The sequence below is a fragment of the Scyliorhinus torazame genome, chromosome 5 (genome assembly GCF_047496885.1).
Source record: "Scyliorhinus torazame isolate Kashiwa2021f chromosome 5, sScyTor2.1, whole genome shotgun sequence".
Classification (NCBI taxonomy): Eukaryota; Metazoa; Chordata; class Chondrichthyes; order Carcharhiniformes; family Scyliorhinidae; genus Scyliorhinus; species Scyliorhinus torazame.
This window is the reverse complement of record NC_092711.1, coordinates 142,516,980-142,536,510: the sequence shown is the minus strand read 5'-3', so window position 1 is coordinate 142,536,510 and position 19,531 is coordinate 142,516,980. Positions and strand designations below refer to the sequence as shown.

Sequence of the window (19,531 nt, the reverse complement as noted above, 5' to 3'; positions counted from 1 at the left end):
TTGTTTCCCCTGTCATTGTTAACCATCCTTTTCACCAACAATATGTATATAAGAACCATACGTGCTGTAAATATTGAACATAAAGTGTTACTGTGTGTCAATTGAAAATGCGAATAAAAATATTTTTTATAAAAAAACATTTTTACAATATGTGACTTCTAACTAATCAGTTTCCTCAAAGCCTAATCCTAATCACTGAGAGTCACAACTTGTATCTATTGAATGTCTTTAACCAGTAAATGTTTCAAGAGAAATTAAAACACCCAGTAGTTAACTGAAAGAGCTAAACCACAAGGCTTAATGTCTTTAAACAAAATCAAATTTTAATGTGATTTTTTTTAAAAGCACATAATGAAACACTACATTTTGTAATTACATAAGTTGTAAAGTCCGAACTGTATTGTCGTTCGACCGAAGAGATTCTTTACACATTGTGAGATCTTGAAGGTTTGTTTACTTTTTCAGGGATTAACCCAAAGGTATGCCACAGCCCTCTGGAATACACATCATTTTCTTCTCAATATTTCAGCAACTCTTCTCAGGCCCAACGATTCGTCCACATCTTTCCATTAGCTTTTGGTAAATTGAGCCTCCAATACTTGATGTCTCTGGATTACTCAGCACAAGATTGAGCCTCACTGCCTTGTTGTGACTTTGGGCAGACAGATTTCTTTTTCCAACCAGCGCCCAGATCTTCTTCACTCCTCATTTCAAGCTCACTGTTGAAGCTGATTGCTTCCACAACCAGAGAAACCAACTGTGCCGGTCACTGTAGGTTTCTTCATCTAGCTCCAAGCTAGGTAAACCTTCCAGCTTTTTTTCCCCTCACGAAATCCAAGGAAACTTGAAAATACAGTAGACCAAATCTTCAATTGCCTTCTGTGAGAAATGCCCAGATAAATCCAACAAAAGAACCTCCCAAACCCTACAACCCACCTTCATGGCAATGTGATATGTTCATAGAGGTTCCAAACACAAAAGCAAAGTAAATATGATTTACCTTCAAAGCAACCTTTCATTCTATGATCCACATTAAATATGAATTAGATTTTCACAACAACTCTCAAAGAGAATAAGTGGGCTGGAAGCAAACTTATGAGATCAACCAGTCCAGCAGGAATGAACCGTCCCACTTCTATTAGCTGTCAGATTGAACATGATCCAGTGATGGGAGTGAGAAACAACAGAAATAACAGCAAAATTCGAACCCTGTAATCACTGGTGAGCTTGCTCAGGTCTCAGTTCAGATAACCGACTGAATCTCTACCCACACAGGGAGCTGGAGAATTGTCTCTCCCCAGTGTGAACTCGTTGGTATGTCAGCAGACTGGATGACCAGGTGAATCCCTGCCCCCACACATAGGCAACTGGTCAAGAACCTCTCCCCGGTGTGAACTCACGGATGTGTTAGCAGATTGTACGAACTGTTGCTAACACAATTATATCTTTGTTTTTCAAACAAGGTGAAGAAGCAGTGCACAATATTTTAGATGTGGCCTCGCCAAGGCCCTGCGCTGCTTCCATTCCCCTTCTACTAGCAAACCAACGTTTTGTGATTCCTGTACCAGGACACCCAGATCTCTCTGTACCACTTAGTATTGCAATCTCACTCCATTTAAATAGGATGCTGTTTCTCTACTCCTCTTGCCAAAGTGAAAAAGTTCATATTCTCTCACATTATATTCCATCTGCATTTTCCCCCACACACTTAACCTGCCTGCATCTTTTTGTAGACATAGCATCATAGAATTTACAGTGCAGAAGGAGGCCATTCGGCCCATCAAGGCTGCACTGGCCCTCCGAAAGAGCACCTACTTATCCCCACCCTTCCACCCTATCCTTCTAACCGTTCTAACCAAGCAGTTAAACTGGGACTCACTAACATCTCATCTGAAAGATGGTACCTCCAGCAGAGCAGCACTACCGCAGTGCTGCACTGCAGTATCAGCCCTGAGTTTTGTTCTACAGTCCTGAATGGGAAGATGAGCTCAGAACTTTGGAACTCAAGAGGTAGGAGAATTACCCACTGAGTTCTGACTGACAGTGAAGGTGAAGAGGACTGGGAGGAGGTATGTGTGGAGCATCAAAACCATCGCAGACCAGGTGGGCCGAATGGCCTGTTTCTTTGATGTCCATTCTATGTCATTTCAACCAGTGGAACATTTCAGACACGGAATGATCAATTTCATATTAAGGATTGTTTGGGTGTAATGCTGAAAGCAAACTTTTTTTGTAAAATAATTTCAGCTGAGTTGCCCTGAATGAATGAGGAGAGATCACAGGCAGCAGTTCTTAAAGAGACAGCAGTTCTGAAAGAGACACCTATCACCCAGAAAATCTGCACTCAACTGATCCCACATCAATGATATCACGCAGGTTGTTCAATCCAAATCTGGTTTATTTGACCTAAATCGAGAATATTAAACTCCAGTCCAGTTCCAGTCCTGTAACTTCAGCAGAATGAAACTCCAAGTGGCAGACTGAATATGGTTTGGTCCTGAATAGCAGCAACAACAGTAAAATCCTTCTCCCTCTCAAATGTTTGTTCCCCACACACTCCCTCTTCCTTGTTGATTTTGACACTGATTCATCCGAATATCCGCCTCCTGCTTTTCCCCAATTCTCCTCCCCTGAAGGTGCTGACTCCCTGGTTCAGTTTCACTCTCATCTATTGCCCTACCCAATGTGTCACCCAGGTGTCTAAATCTTTACACCTGAAGTTAACAAATTGTTTTCGAGGGGGAACCTCATAATCAAATCCAGTGATTTCATTTTCATTTCATTTCAGTGACTACCGACATGTGCTTTGTGTCAGGGTGGGGTCACTGCGTCTCCCCCTCCTCTCCCCTCCCGCCCCTTTCCATCCCAGTCCCAGGAGTTTGGAGGCTGGGATCCGGGTGAGAAATGGCAGCCGTAATTCCCACAACCCCCCGCGCTGGAGAAACCGCTCGACCACTGCGCGGGCAGCCTGGAACTGCGCATGTCCAAGGGTGATGTAAAATGGCGCATGTGCAGGAATGGACCTTTTACATTGGCCAAATGGTCGGCGCATCTGGAGGTAAATGTGCTTCCAGTGCCACATGACTTCCGTTGCCCATTGTTCTTTGGCGGCGCGGAGCCAATAGCAAGCTTTGACAGACCGGAAGGACATTGGCTCTCCAGCCTATCAGAGCGCGGGCATTGTGTGAATGAAGATTAAGCTTCACACAGTCTGAACCCTCCTCCTGTCTCCAATATCTGTGAGTAAAACACTTTATTTTCACCCCCTTTCCATTTCTTTTCTCATTCTGGCATTCAACTGTGGCCTTGCAGGAACATTCTGCTGTATCTTAACCAACTGAAACATCTATTAGATATATTTGTATTTTGATGGGGGAAGAGCTAACTGGTGGCGATTTAACCTGAGAATCACCACACCTCAGGCGAGGGGCAAAGTTGAGAAGGTGGGCCCTTCATGAATAACCTCAGCCAGCACAGGAATTTAACCACCTCTGTATCACAAACCAACTGTCCAGCCAACAGATCGAAACAAAATATCTAAACATGTATCAGTCTGGCAGCCTACATGAAGATTTTCAGTCTGTGTCCAGGACTGGAAGCAGAAGCATGGATCTGTTAATCAGCCTGAATCAGCATCTTCAGGAGAATTGGGAGGGGTAATACCAGAGTGAGAATGGAGGGAGAGTGCGTGGGGCGGACTTTACAGCTTCTGGGGAATGAGAAAGAGGAAAGAATGTTCCATAGAGACTAGAATTGTCTGTTCTGAATTTCTATCCTGCACTGACAGTAATGAATTTTGAAACTCTTTTTACAGGATACTTCAAGGGGAGGATTTACAGGCAGGAAACGAAGACGAAATATCACATCAAGATCTGACTGTCACTCAATTTTTCGGGTCCTGAAAATCATCAGTCTTTGAATAGAGGAGAAATATTTGACTGTTCTGACAAAGGGTCATCTGGACTCAAAACGTTAGCTCTTTTCTCTCCCTACAGATGCTGCCAGACCTGCTGAGATTTTCCAGCATTTTCTCTTTGGTTTTTGGCTGTTCTGTGTTCTTCAAAAGATTTTAAACATTCGTGTGATTGGAAAAGCAACAGGACACACACACACACCCGAGTGAGAGTGTTCCAGCTTTAACCATTTACACAGCTTGAAAAAAACATTATCATATGGAGCCACATTTGTTCGGTGCGTGAAGACTTCATTTGATGGTCTAACATGGGGAGACACAAGGACACCTGCACCATGGAGAAACCATGGAAATGTGGAGAATGTGGGAAGGGATTCATATCCCCATCGAAGCTGGAAATTCATCGACGTAGCCACACCGGGGAGAGACCATTCACCTGCTCTGACTGTGGGAAGGCATTCACTCAGTTATCTAGCATGCTGATGCACCAGCAAGTTCACACCGGGGAGAGACCATTCACTTGCTCAGAGTGTGGGAGGGGTTTTGCTCAATTATCCAAACTGCAGAGGCACCAACAAATTCACACCAGGGAGAGACCGTTCACCTGCACTGAGTGTGGGAAGGGATTCAGAGATTCATTCACCTTGTTGGCCCACCAGCGAGTTCACACTGGGGAGAAGCCGTTTACCTGTTCTGACTGTGGGAAGGGATTTACTTATTTATGCAACCTGCTGACACACCAGCGAGTTCACACTGAGGAGAGACCATTCAGCTGCTCTCACTGCACAAAAAGGTTTAGAACGTCATCTAACCTGCTGGAACATCAGCGAGCTCACACTGGGGAGAGGCCATTCACCTGCTCTGACTGTGGGCAGGGGTTTACCCGGTCATCCAAACTGCAGAGACACCAACAGATTCACACTGGGGAGAGACCATTCACCTGCGGTGATTGTGGGAAGAGATTCAGAGATTCATCTGCACTGCTGACACACCAGCGAGTTCACACTGGAGAGAGACCGTTCACCTGCTCTGAGTGTGGGAAACGATTCAGAGATTCATCCAACCTGATGAGACACCAGCGAGCTCATTCTGGGGAGAGACCGTTCACCTGCTCTGAGTGTGAAAAGGGATTCACTCAATTTTCACACCTGCTGAGACACCAGCGAGTTCACCAGTGATTACAGAGGTTGGATTCTGCTGTTATTGCTGCTGTTGATCACACCCAGGACTGAACCATGTTCATTCTGACACTTGGTGAAGTGGGAGGTTCGGAGGGTTTCTTCCTGCTGGACTGGCCGGTCTCACAACTTGGCTTCCAGTGGGCTGATGCTCTTTGAGCCTGGGAGAGAACATGTCCACTGAAATGATCCACAAAAGCTGATAAAGGATATTTATTTTATCCTGGACAGTAAATAGTGTTTTTCCTACCACAGTTGAATCTAAAATAAATATATTTGTCTCTGTTCCATTGAGTCTGCAGCACAGGGCAAGGCCAGTCGGCTCAATTGGTCTCTTAGTATTCATGCTCCACATGAAAAGACAGCACGGGTGAGTACGGTAGCATAGTGGTTAGTACAATTAGTTCACAGCTCCAGGGTCCCAGGTTTGATTCCCGGCTGGGTCACTGTCTGTGCGGAGTCTGCACGTTCTCCCCCTGTGTGCGTGGGTTTCCTCCGGGTGCTCCGGTTTCCTCCCACAGTCCAGAGATGTGCAGGTTAGGTGGATTGGCCATGATAAATTGTCCTTAGTGTCCAAAATTGCCCTTAGTGTTGATTGACTGGGGTTACTGAGTTATGGGAATAGGGCGGTGTGGGCTTGGGTGGGATGCTCTTTCCAAGAGCCGGTGCAGACTCGATGGGCCGAATGGCCTCCTTCTGCACTGTAAATTCTATGATTCTATGAACCTCCACCCATCCCTCTTCATCTCCTCCATCAGCATATCCTTCTATTCCTTTCTCCCTCATGTATTTCTAGCTTCCCCTTCAATGTATTCATGCTGTTCACCTCAACCACTCGCTGAGTAAAGAGGTTTCTCATTGAAATCCCTATTGGATTATTGAACCCCTTCATCATCTTAAAGACTTCCATCAGGTCACCCTTCAGTCTTCTCTTTTCTAGAGAAAGGTAGCTCCAGCCTTTCCTGAGGGTTAAATGCTCTCAGTTCTGGTATTATTCTTGTGAATCTTTGGTGTACCTTCTCCAGTGCCTCGATTTCCTTTTACTATCTGTGGGCTCCATATTTGAGGAAAGATGTGATATTCTCAGAGAGGATGCGGAGGAGATTTACGAGAATGGCACCAGGGATGAGGGACTTCAGTGAGTTGGAAAGACTGGAGCAGCTGAAATTGTTCTCTTTAGATTTGAGTCATGAGGACAGAGTAGGAGGCCATTCAGTCCATTGATTCCCTGTTGGCTCTGGAGCCAGCGAGTCAGTCTCATTGCCCCGTTCTAACCCTGTAGCCCTGCAAGTTCATTTCTCTCAAATGTCAATCCAATTTCCGTTTTAAATCCTCCCTTGTCTTCATTTCCAACCCCCTCACAGGCAGCGAGTTCCAGGTCATTACCATTCGCTTCATCAAAATATCCCCCCTCCCCACCACCTCCCAGCATTAATCTCTTACCTGAGACCTGAAATCTGGCCCTTCTATTCCTTTCTCTCTCATGTATGTATCTAGCTTCCCCTTCAATGTATTCATGGTGTTCACCTCAACCACTCGCTGTGGTAGCGAGTTCCACATTCTCACCACTCGCTGGATAAAGAGGTTTCTCATTGAAATCCCTATTGGATTATTGAACCCCTTCATAATCTTAAAGACTTCCATCAGGTCACCCTTCAGCCGTCTCTTTTCTTGAGAAAAGCAGCCCCAGTCTTTCCTGAGGGCAGCACGGTAGCATAGTGGTTAGTACAGTTGCTTCACAACTCCAGGGTCCAAGGTTCGAGTCCCGGCTTGGGTCACTGTCTGTGTGGAGTCTGCACATCCTCCCCGTGTGGGCGTGGGTTTCCTCCGGGTGCTCCGGTTTCCTCCCACAGTCCAAAGATGTGCAGGTTAGGTGGATTAGCCATGCTAAATTGCCCCTACTGGGGTTACTGGGTTAGGGTGATGGACTGGAGGAGGCGTGTGCTTGAGTGGGGTGCTCTTTCCAAGGGCCTGTGCACTCGATGAGCCGAATGGCCTCCTTCTGCACTGCAAATTATATGATCTATGCATACATGATATGATCTGAGGGTGAAATGCTCTCAGTTCTGGTATTATTCTTGTGAATCTTTGTTGCAACTTCTCCAGTGCCTCTATTTTTCTAAATGGAGATGACAAATGTTGACAGTGCTCCCAGTGACCCTGGTTCTAAACAAGTTGAACATAACCTCCCTGCTTTTCAAATCTATCTCTCTAGATTGGAACCCTTTTGATAACCCTACACCCCCTCATCCTTGTCCCATCAGCGAATGGGAACAGCTTTTCTTTATCCGTCTTACCTAAACCTGTCATAATCTTGTCCACCTCTCTCAAATCTCCCCTTGACCTCCTTTGCTCCAAGGTGAACAATCCCAGCCTGACATGAACAAACAAACAGAATATGTTAATAACTGGGATCGGACGGGACTGTTTAATTTCTGTTTTAAAGATACTGGGAATATTGTTCTGGACAATAAATGAATTGGAATATTTACCTTGGGTGTGAGTGAATGGAATCAATCTGGTATCCTCCTACGTTCTATTCATAACAGGGCAGATAAGACAGCCAGACACTCCCTTTGATCTTTTCATCAGCGTATCTGAGAGTTAAGAATATGTGACATGATTTTGGGATACCGGTGTGGGTGTGCAGATGTGATTTGTTACATGTGAAAAATAACAAGCCTAAATTCATGGTGAAATGGACTGAAGACTGGGTCCCAAACACACACAGCTACTGGAGACACAGCAGGAGATGAAATGGTTAATGTGGCCAGGGGATTGAGACACCATTGTGACATCATCAAGACATTGACACACTCCAGAGAGAAACTGACTTTAAAACAATCAGGATAGAATTAAACACACTGGACATGGTCAAAGTGGGAGTGAAATTAAAGCGATGATGGGATAAGGAAGGACTTGGGAGAAATAATACTGAGTAAGAACTGTCCACAAAGAGAGAGCTGGAGAATCTTGTACATCCATGCTTGATCTGTTGCTTGAAGCATCTGTCCTAATGTGCCAGTGACCTAGAACTCACGGTGTTCCTTCAGGAGAAGAAAATATCAAGTAGATGTTACCCCAGGCGGAGCCAGAACAGAACTGGAAAATAATGCGTCAGAGAGAGTGTTCTCCTCCCCCTCTAGGTGTGGACTCTAAGAATCCTGGGGGACTCCCTACTTCAGGTTTTCTTGCTAATTAGCGAACATTAAATTAAATTCTATGACTGGCTGGATTTATTATGAATTTGATTGTTACACTTCTCCTGTTTTTATTCCTGTTGTGATTACGCTCTGGGTAAGGATGGTTGACAGGTGACAGGATGGGAAATTGTGGTTTGGGTCTTCACTGACCAAATGTTTTATTGATCCGAAAGGTGTAATAAGGACCAAACTCCAACTGAATTAGAGCAGAGCTGAGAACAGACGACTTGCTGTGTGGGAAGAGGGAGATCAACAGCTCCCAGAGGACAGAGAAAACAAGAGTGCCTGGAATCCTAGACAACACCTGGCTGTCAAGGCCACCATGTTTTCACTGCTTGGCATGGGAATGCTGACTCCCTGTACCGGGGACGGAGCGTGGGGAAGACAATTGTTTGAGAGTTGGACGTGGCTTGGGTGGGTACAGATGGTTCAATGACAGGCTTTGTAATTGGTCTGTTCAAATATTAGTTCGGCAATGATTGGGTTAAATCAGTCTCCATAGACTTTGTGATGTAATAAAGTATAAGAAGGGATTCCCCGAGCACAGAGATTTGTTGAGGTTTTACATATTCCACTGACTGGGACCATGGCATCTGGGGCAGAACAGGGAGCATTAACCTGGAGATGGTGCTTCTACCCAGAGTGTAATGGGAATGCTGCTGCACTTTGATATTACTGCTCAGACATTAACATGTGTCAGCTCTTATTTATACGGAATAAAATCTAACCACGGTCACCAATAAAGGTTATGTGAATAATTTCAGAGTTTGGGGAAGCGGGTGTTAAGGATCAAAACATTCAAATTAGGAGGAGTAGGCCATTCGGCCCCTCAAGCCTACTCCACCATTCAATAAGATCAGGGCTGATCTGATTGTGGTCCCAACTCCACCTTCCTTCCTCCACCCTTTCTCTCCCACGTCAATCAAGAATTTATCAAACTCAGCCTTAAAACGTATTCACTGCCCCTCCACTCTCTGGGGAAGAGAGATCCACAGACCCACAGCCCTCAGAACAAATATCCTCATCAGCATCTTAAATGGGAAACCCCTTGGGCTGGATTCTCCACCTTGCCAACAGTGCACCCATGCTGGGGATTTCCTGGTGGCATGGGGCTGCCCACAATGGGAAACCCCATTGACCGGCTGGTGAGACGGAGAATCCCGCAGCCAGCGGGGCGCACTGCACCAGAAAACAAAATCACAGCCCGGTTTTTAAACAGTGTCCCCGAGCTCTAGTCTCTGCCACAAGGGGAAACATCCTCCCAGCATTCTCTCTGTCAATTCCACTCAGGACCTCGTGTTTCAATAAGATCATCTCTCATTCTTCTCAACAGCAATGGATACAGTCCAAAGCTGTCAAACCTTTCCTCAGAGGATAACCCCCTCATTCCATGAATCCGGGGAGTCAACCTCTAAATTGTTTCTAATGCAACTATCTCATTTCTGAAATAAGGAGACCCAAACTGTACACAGTGCTCTAAATATGGTCTCTCCAAGGCCCTGTACAACTGCAGCAAAACATCCCAACTTTTATGTTCCAGTCCCCTTGCAATAAACAACAATATTCCATTGTGCTTCCCAATCACTGGCTGTACCTGCAAACTAATTTACTGAGATTCCTGTATCAGGACACCCAGATCCCTCTGTACGTCACAGTTCTGAAATCTTTCTCCATTTCTATAATATGCTGTTTTATTTAATCCTTCCTGCCAAAGTGGACAAGTTCACGTTTTTCCACGTTATGCTCCATCCGTAACATTTTTGTCCATTCACTTAACCTATTTGTTGTCCTTTGCAGACTCCTTAAGTCCACGTCACAAATTACTTTCTGGCCTATCTTTGTGTCATCAGCAAATTTCGTTGTCAAGGACGTCACGGTGGTGCAGTGGTTAGCACTGCTGCCTCACAGCTCTGAGGACCCGGGTTTGATCCAGGCCGGGTCACTGTCCTTGTGGAGTTTGCACATTATCCCCGTAATTGCGTGAGTCTCACCCCCACAACCCAAAGATGTGCAGGGTAGGTGAACTGGCCACACTAAACTGCCCCTTAAGTGGAAAAAATAAGAGAATTGGGTACTTTAACTTTATTTTTTTTTTAAATTAGCCGCCATGCATTCGATTCCATCGTCCAACTCATTATAACTAGAAACAATACTAACTAAACATTACTTTTGTCGGAAACCTACACATTAAAGTCTAAAATAGAACTTTGCCCTTTACACAATCAAAAACTGCACTTCACAATTATATTTTACTCTACCCCGGAAGTCGAAACTTAATCGTTTCAGAATCAGTCCAAAGTGATGATTCATTCCCCAGGGTTCCATTCTTTTCTGTCTGGCAGCCTTTAACCCCAGAACTGTCTTTCATGGTGAATGATTGGCGAGATACCAGAAAACCGAGAGTAGGCATAAATCAGTCATTTTCTGGTTGGCAAGATGTAATGAGCTGTGTGTCACCGGGATCAGTGCTGGAGCCTCAACTTTTTATAATTTATATCAATGACTTGGACAACGGGACCGAAGGTATGGTCATTAAGTTTGCTGATGATGCAGGCAAAAAGGAAAAGGAGGTGATGCTGTGCTGATAATAAGGGATGGAATCAGTACATTAGTAAGGGAGGATCTCAGTCAGGAATCTGTTTGGGTGGAGCTAAGAAACAGCATGGGGCAGCAAACATTGGTAAGAGTTGTTTATAGACCACCAAACAGTAGTGGTGGGGCATGAGATTAATCAGGAGATCAGGGAATCTTGTAGCATGGGTAAAACAGTTATCATGGGTGACTTCAATCTGCATATAGACTGTGTAAACCTAATGAGCACTGATGCTGTGGAGGACAAGTCTCCGGACTGTGTAGGGACGGTTTTCTAGAACAGTAAGTTGAGGAACCAACTAGAGAACCAACTGTTTTAGATCCAGTATTATGTAGCAATAAAGGGTTAATTAATAATAATAATAATATTTATTGTCACGGGGCTGGTATAGCACAGTGGGCTAAGACATCTGGCTTGTAATGCAGAACAAGACCAGCAGCTTTGGTTCAATTCCCATTCCAGCCTCCCCGAACAGGCGCCGGAATGTGGCGACTGGGGGCTTTTCACAGTAACTTCATTGAAGCCTACTTGTGACAGTAAATTATTATTATTACAAGCAGGCTTACATTAACACTGCAATAAAGTTACTGTGAAAAGCCCCAGGTCGACACATTCCGGAGCTTGTTCGAGTACACAGAGGGAGAATTCAGAATGTCCAAATTACCTAACCGCACGTCTTTTGGGAATTGTGGGAGGAAACACGAGCACCCGGAGGAAACCCACACAGACACGGGGAGAACATGCAGACTCCACACAGACAGTGACCCAAGCCGGGAATCGAACCTGGGACCCTAGCGCTGTGAAACAACAGTGCTACCCATAGTGCTACCGTGCCGCCCAAATAATCTTGCTGTAAAAGAACTTTTTTGGATGAATGACCACACTGACAGAATTTTACATTAAGTTTGAACGTGAGGTATTTCAATCTGAAGCCAGGGTGTTAAATTTGAACAAAGGAAATGATGACGGTGTGAGGGACAAATTGGTTGAGGTGGATTGGGGGAAATACATTAAAGGTGTGACAGTACACAGGAAATGGAGAGACTTTATAGAATTATTACACAGTTTACATTCTTTCAAGGCACAAGAACCCCAAAAAGTCAATCAACCGTGGCTAACAGAGGAGGTTTAAAAAAACATTAAAAATTTAGAGTACCCAATTCATTTTTTCCAATTAAGGGCAATTTAGCGTGGCCAATCCACCTACCCTGCACATCTTTGGGTTGTGGGGGCGAAACCCACGCAAACACGGGGAGAATGTGCAAACTCCACATGGACAGTGACCCGGGGCGGGATCAAACCTGGGACCTCGGTGCCGTGATGCAGCAGTGCTAACCACTGTGCCACCGTTCTGCCCGCTGGTAGAGGAAGTTAAAGACAGTATAAGATTGAAAGAAAAGGCCAATAAAGTTACCAGAAATAGTAAAGCTGAGGATTGGGAGGATTTTATAATTGTGCAAAGGAGGGCGAAGACACTCATAAAGAAAGGGAGAATAGAATATCAATGTAAACTAGAAAAAAAACCATAAAAATGGACTGTAAAAGCCTCTGTCGGTACATAAAAAGGAAACATTTGGTGAAGATAAACATGGGTCTTTTATAGGTAGAGACAGGAGAATTTTATAATCGAGCATAGATCTTTAAAATGTCATAAACAAGTGCAGAAAGTCATCGAGAAGACTAATGAAATGCTGGCCTTTATATTTAGAGGACTGGAGTATAAGGACACAGACGTTATGCTGCAGCTTTACAAAACTCTAGTTAGACCCCACTTGGAGACTGTGCGTAGTTCTGGGCACTAAACCTGGAGGTGACCAGCTGTGTAGATGAGGGAAATGCATTTGACGGAGTCTATTTGGACTTCAGCAAGGCTTTTGATAAGGTCCCACATGGGAGACTGATAGCGAAGGTAAGAGCCCATGAGATCCAAGGAGATTTGGATCCAAAATTGGCTGAATGGCAGGAAGCAGAGGGTGATAGTTGAGGGGTGTTTTTCTGACTGGAAGACTGTGTCCAGTGAGGTCCCACAGAGATCAGTGTTGGGGCCCTTGCTGTTTGTGGTTTATATAAATGACTTGGACATGAATGTAGGGGGGTTGATCAGTAAGTTTGCGGATGACATGAAAATTGGTGGGGTGGTAAATAGTGAGGAGGATAGCCTTTCATTACAGGGGGGTTGGTCAGATGGGCTGATCAGTGGTAAATGAAATTCAATCTGGATAAGTGATGCACTTGGGCAGGTCAAACAAGGCAAGGGAATACATGGTAAACGGCAGGACCCTGGGAAGCACCGAGGATCAGAGGGACTTGGTGTGCATGTACACCAGTCTCTTAAGGTGGCAGAGCAGGAGGATCCAGTGGTTAAGAAGGCATATGGCATACTTGTCTTTATTAGCTGAGGCATAGAGTTTAAGAGCAGGGAGGTTATGCTTGAACTGTATTAAACATTGGTTAGGCCACAGCTAGAGTATTGTGTGCAGTTCTGGAATCCACATTTTAGGAGGGATGGGATAGCACTGGAAAGGGTGCAGAGGAGATTTACCAGGATGTTTCCTGGGATGGAGAGTTTTAGTTATGACGAGAGATTGGATAGACTTGGATTGTTTTCCTTGGAGCAGCGGAGACTGAGGGGAACATGATTGAGATGTAAAAAATTATGAGGGACATAAATAGAGTAGACAGGAAAAAAACTTTCCCTTTCGTGGAGCGATCAGTGACCAAGGGGCATAGGTTTAAGAGGCAGGAAGTTTAGAGGGGATGGGAGGAAAAGTTTTTTTACCCAGAGGGTGGTGGGAGTTTGGAACTCGCTGCCTGAAAGGCTGCTGGAAGCAGAAACCCTCATAACATTTAAGAAGCATTTAGATCGGCGCTTGCGATGCCCAGGCTATAGGCCAAGTGCTGGAAAATGGGATTAGAATGGTTAAGTGGTTGTTTTGGACTGGCGCAGACTCGATGGGCCGAAAGGCCTTTATGTGCTGTATGACTCTATGACCTATGTGAAGTTGAGGTTACAATCAGATCAACTGGTGTCTCTGATGGTGCCTGTGAAGGTTGGATAACTGAGTGAATCCCTTCTTACACTGAGAGCAGGTGAACGGCTTCTCCCCAGTGTGAATGCGTCGATGAGCTTCCAGCAAACATGGGACTCTGTATCCCTTCCCACAATCCGAACATTTCCACGGTTTCTCCATGTTTTGGATCTCTTTGTGTCTCCACAGATTGGATAATTGAAGCCTTGATCACACACAAACACGTGTAGTCTCTCCCCTCTGTGAATGGTGCAATGTAACTGTTTAAAGCTCTTTCCACAGTCAGTGCTCTGGAACACTCTCACTCGGGTGCGTGCGTGTCCCGGTACTTTTCCAGTCACACTGATGTTTAAAATCTTTTGAAGTCAACACATGAGGCAAACATTTCTCCTTCTAGATTCAAAGACTGATGATATTCAGGTCCAAAGGAATCGAGTGACTCTGCCAGATTGAGACGTGACGTTTGAGATTTCTGTCTGTAATTCGTCCTCTTCTAATATCCTGCAGAAACAATTTACAAAAGACATCACTGTCAGTACAGGATAGAAATTCAGAACAGACAATTCTAGTTTCTATGGAACATTCTTTCCTCTTCCATTCCCCAAAAGCTGTACATCTCTGACCCCCACAGACCCAAAACATGGAGAAACCGTGGAAATGTTCGGGTTGTGGGAAGGGATACAGTGCCCCATGTTTGCTGGAAGCTCATTGACGCATTCACACTGGGAAGAAGCCGTTCACCTGCTCTCAGTGTGAGAAGGGATTCACTCAATTATCCAGCCTGCTGAGACACCAGCGGATCCAATCCAATCCATATTTTCTCAGAGAATGTATAGGGCATCCATCACCCTATCAGAAGGAAAATGATTGTCTCCTTTCTTAAGGAGAAAGTCGACATAGCTTTATTCCAGGAAACTCATCTAGATTAAACTCATTTGGGGTGACACAGTGGTAACACTGCTGCCTCACATCTCAAGAGTCCCAGGTTCAATTCTGGCCTTGGGTGACTGGCTGTGTGGAGTTTGCACATTCTCCCAGTGTCTGTGTGGGTTTCCTCCGGGATCTCCGGTTTCCTCCCACAGTGCAAAGATGTGCAGATTAGGTGGATTGGCCATACTAAATTGCCCCTTAGTGTTCAAAAAGGTTTGGTAGGGTTACTGGGTGAATGGGATAGGCTGGAGGTGTGGGCTTAAGGAAGTGCTCTTTCAAAGGCAGGTGCAGACTTGATGGGCCGAATGGCCTCCTTCTGCACTGTAGGGATTCTGTGATGAGGAACACTTTAAATTGAGGAGGGATTGGGTGAGGCAGGTTTTTTCGCCTCTTTTTCATCAAGTAGCAGGGGTGTGGCAATCTTTATTAATAAAAATATCCCTTTTAAAGTTGAAACCTGCACCAAGGACAAAGCAGATACATATGTGATCATTAGAGGTTCGGTGCATAGAGATGTTGTTTCAATAATGAATGTTTATGGATCCCCGAATTACTCCTGGAGTTAATTACAAAGGCTTTTGTGGATTTCGCAGAGTTAGCTTCAACTAAAATTTTTGTGGTTGGCGACTTCAACTGCCACTCCTCTGGTAGATAAGCTCCCCGTTACCAAGAACCCCCCACGCTTCAAGCTAGGGTGGAGCTTCGGCTTGTGAGGAGGTGGGTTATGTGGATGTTTGGAGAACTTTGCACCCGAGGGGCGGAGATTTTATGTTCTTTCCAGCCCCACATCAATGTCAGACTAGAATCAACGACTTTTTTGTGCCGAAGACGATCCTACACCTGGTGTCCTCCTGCAACATCAGAAACATTATAATTTTGGACCAATCCACCCACCTCCCCCATTTTTCTGGAGCTTCTGCTCGAGGGCTCACCCCCAGGTCAAGAAAGTGGAGGTTTGATGCCTTCCTGATAAGAGGACTTCATTTACTACACATTTTAAGGAAGAGTTTGAGCTCTTCCGTTAACTCGGCCCCTGGCATTTCCCCCTCCAGACGTGTGAAGTTCATTCCGGTGGGGGGGGGGGATGATCATTTCTTACACTGCTAATAAAAGGTGCAGGTGCTGGAGAACCAGCGGCGTCTGGAGGTTTGTTTGGCGAAGGCCGAGGAGAATTATAAGGAGGCCTGAGTAAGCTATTGCTGAAGGAGGCTAACGCAGCAAGACTCCCTATTTACTCAGCAGGTTGAGAAACGTTGAAAGTTTGCGAGGTAGAAGTTGTACGAGTTTGGGAGTAACCCGAGCAAATACAAACACCGACTTTGGAGCGATTTTGTGCGGCTTGGCGGAGGGAAAAGGATCATGAAGACGGAGGAAATAAACCAAAATTTTGGGAATTCTATGCAGGATTATACAAGTCTGAGCAGTCTGGTGATGTATTGGCGGTGTGGAGCATTATTTCTCTTCCTTGAATCTCCCGGAGGCCTCAGAAAGCAAGCATGAGGCTCTTAACGCTACTCTTTCTAGGGCAGCGATGTCAAAGACCATGAAGGAGCTTCAGCCAGGTAAAGCGCTGGGACTACATGGCCGTGGGTGTGGGTTTTACAGGGGATTTGAGGATTACTGTTGGATCTATTTGTGGGGATGTATTATCACTTTGACTCAAGTATGCTGCCATCGACTCTTTGTGAGGTTTATGTCTGTTTGATTCTGAAGCGGACAAGGATCACGGGAGTGTGTCTCTTATCAGCCAATCTCTCTTTTGAATGTTGACTTGAAACTGCTATCTAAAGTTTTGGTGAGAAAGTTGGAGGGCATCCTTCCGACAATCAATTTCTCCTTTAAATTTACAGTACACAATTCATTTTTTCCAATTTAGGGACAATTTAGCTTGGCCAATCCACCTACCCTGCACATCTTTGGGTTGTGGGGGTGAAACCCACACAAACACGGGGAGAATGTGCAAACTCCACACGGACAGTGACCCAGACGCCGGGATCAAACCTGGGACCTCGGCGCCATGAGGCAGCAGTGCTAACCACTGCACCACCGTGCTGCCCTCCTTCCAACAATCATGAGGGAGGACCAGTCTGACCTCGCTCTGCATCACTAACCAGCTGAGCTAAATTGGCTCCTAATTATATTACAAGCTGGGCAGCGGCAGGGTTCATGAATGTCGTATTTGGGCTTCTGAGAAGATCTCGACAAATAAATGTGTCAAGCTGAGGGAGCAAAGGATGTCAATGTCTTTAAGAGAGAGAGAGAGACCAGGGCCAAGCTTTGCAGAGTCTGCACCCTCCCTGGATTCACTTCCTTTCCCTTCAGTTGCTGCAAGTGACCAATTGAAGGTCCGAATGAGAAAAGAAATGGAAAGGGGGAGAAAAGAAAATGTTTTATTCACAAATTTAGAGACGGGAGGAAGTTTGCGTTCTTGTGAAGTTCAGTCGAGCAGTCACACAAAGCCCGAGCTGATTAGCTGGAGGACCAGAGTCCTTCTGGTCCTCCCACTCTTGCCATTGGTCAGTACCTCAGGTAAAAGGTCAGGAGGCGGGCTACCCTTTGCACATGCGCAGTCGTGGGCAGGGAGAGATCACTGAGCGGTTTATCGCTCTGGCCATCAGCCGGTTGCCTGGAAACCTTGTCTCGAGGCGGTTCTGTTGTCGGGTTTTTTTTCTCCCCTGTTCAGGGGGCGGGCGAAACAACGGGTGGGGGCGGGAAGCGCCGGGCCTGCGCACTGGAACCCGGTGACGACAGCGCGGAATAGAGTAATTCCTATTGGCTGATTCAGGCAGGGCCCTATTGTGATGTCACAGCTGAAGTGAAGGAAAAAAACTCCTGTCTTCAACATCTGTGAGTAAAACACTTTCTTTTCTCCCCCTTTCCATTTCTTTTCTCATTCTCACCTTCAATTGGTCACTTGCAGCAACTGAAGGAAAAAGGAAGTGAATCCAGGGAGGGTGCAGACTCTGCAAAGCTTGGCCCAGGTCTCTCTCTCCCTCCCTTAAAGACATTGACATCCTTCGCTCCCTCAGCTTGACACATTTATTTGTCTGGCTAAAAGGATGGTCTCTCGCCACCGGGGGTAGCAGCGCGGTTGGGTGACCTGCACGGCTTACTGCGGTTAGAGAAGAGAAAGTCTGAGTTAAGGGTGCAGCAGGGGAGTTTGAGAAAAGGTGGGGGATGTTTGTGAACATGTTTGAGGAGCTATTCGTTGCAGGGGAAGAAGGGGGGGGGGGGGGGTGAAAAAGGAGAAAAATCTGTACAAACTGTATAGTTGATTGTTGGGAAGAATGTTTCCCGGGGTGTTTATTTGCTGTAACTTTGATACAAGTTTGAATAAAATGAATTAAAAAAAAATAATTCATAAATAAAGGGATGGTCTCTTTCCTGATGTTCACAATTAAAGGAAAAGAAAATGCTGGAAAATCTCAGCAGGTCTGGCAGCATCTGTAGGGAGAGAAAAAAGCAGACGTTTAGAGTCCGATGACTCTTTGACAAAGAGTCATCAAACTCGAAACATTACCTCTTTTCTCTCCCTGCAGATGCTGCCAGACCTGCTGAGATTTTCCAGCATTTTCTCTTTCGTTTCAGATTCCAGCATCCGCAGTAATTTTCTTTTATCACAATTAAAGGGCTGGTTTCTCCAGGAGATGGCTGACATTTAATGGGACAGTAAATTAATATCGGCTAGAGACATGTCTAGTATTTTTAAATTCGATATATTATTTATGGTCTGTAATAAAGTACATTTACTATTATTTCTGGTTGTGTAATATTGTACTGTCGCTATTTATATATTTCCAGTCATCTCTTCCCTCAAAAGGCTATTAGTCTATGGAATTCTCTTCCACAGGGATCAGTGGAGTCTGTGGGTCACTGAATGATATCAAGGATGAGTTGGACAGATTTTTAATATTTCTTTTGTTATTTTTTTTTAAACCATTTTTTAAATAATGAATGCAACAGAATAACAGAAATATTGATGGAAAATGGGTACAGTGTAGAACAACTGATACTGCCGCATAAATACAAGCAACACATTGCAGAATTAATTCAGAGCAGGATATTTGAGCGACCAGAGCCTCTAGATGAAATGCCAGATCAGTTAACAGGTTAACATAGTGAGTGGGGAAAGAGGGTAAAATTATATAAAAACAGAAGAATAACAATGCAGGGCGCATACCCCAAAATATTACAAAACACACTAACAGCATAGTCGAATTAAAATAACATAGATGACATAGATAGTGCAGAAGGAGGCCATTTGCTTCTTCAAGTCTACACTGACCCTCAGAAAAAGCACTCACAGAGGCAGACTCCCCATCCTATTCCCATAATCCGGTGCATTGATCATGGTCAACCCACCTAACCTAACATCGTTTGTGCGGAGGGGCAAGAATTCAAAAATCCCTAAAACAGTACTACAATGGAGAAGAAACATGGGAGGCCTGGCCCTCCCGAACTGGCAATACTATCACTGGGCAGCCACGGCCGATAGAGTGAGGAGATGGGTAAAGGACCCAGACATGGAATGGTTGATGATGGACGAGTCCTCGTGTACAGGAATGACCCTCCTGGCCCTCGCCACAGCAACACTCCCATCCCCGCCAGCACCAGTCTAGTGGTGGTAGCTACCCTGAGAACCTGGAACCAGATGTGGCAGCATTTCAGTCTGACCGATGTGTCCT

The 19,531-nt window shown here is 45.2% G+C and overlaps 1 protein-coding gene and 1 long non-coding RNA gene across 2 annotated transcripts; one reads left to right on the top strand and one right to left on the bottom strand.

The window, feature by feature from the left end:
- Positions 1 to 368: 368 nt before the first annotated feature.
- On the bottom strand, positions 369 to 8,474 carry LOC140419926 (uncharacterized). The gene is made up of 3 exons (XR_011946092.1): positions 7,584 to 8,474; positions 7,389 to 7,465; positions 369 to 843 (listed from the first exon to the last, which is right to left on the bottom strand). It is a non-coding gene; the product is annotated as an uncharacterized lncRNA (long non-coding RNA).
- On the top strand, positions 3,821 to 7,582 carry LOC140419924 (uncharacterized). Its single transcript, XM_072503983.1, has one exon. The coding sequence runs from the start codon at positions 4,222 to 4,224 to the stop codon at positions 5,089 to 5,091; it is 870 nt and encodes a 289-aa protein (XP_072360084.1). The 5' UTR covers positions 3,821 to 4,221; the 3' UTR covers positions 5,092 to 7,582.
- Positions 8,475 to 19,531: the final 11,057 nt, after the last annotated feature.

Excerpts from the sequence above, each read along its gene's own strand:
- LOC140419924 (XM_072503983.1), top strand. The coding sequence starts at position 4,222 with ATGGGGAGACACAAGGACACCTGCACCATGGAGAAACCATGGAAATGT.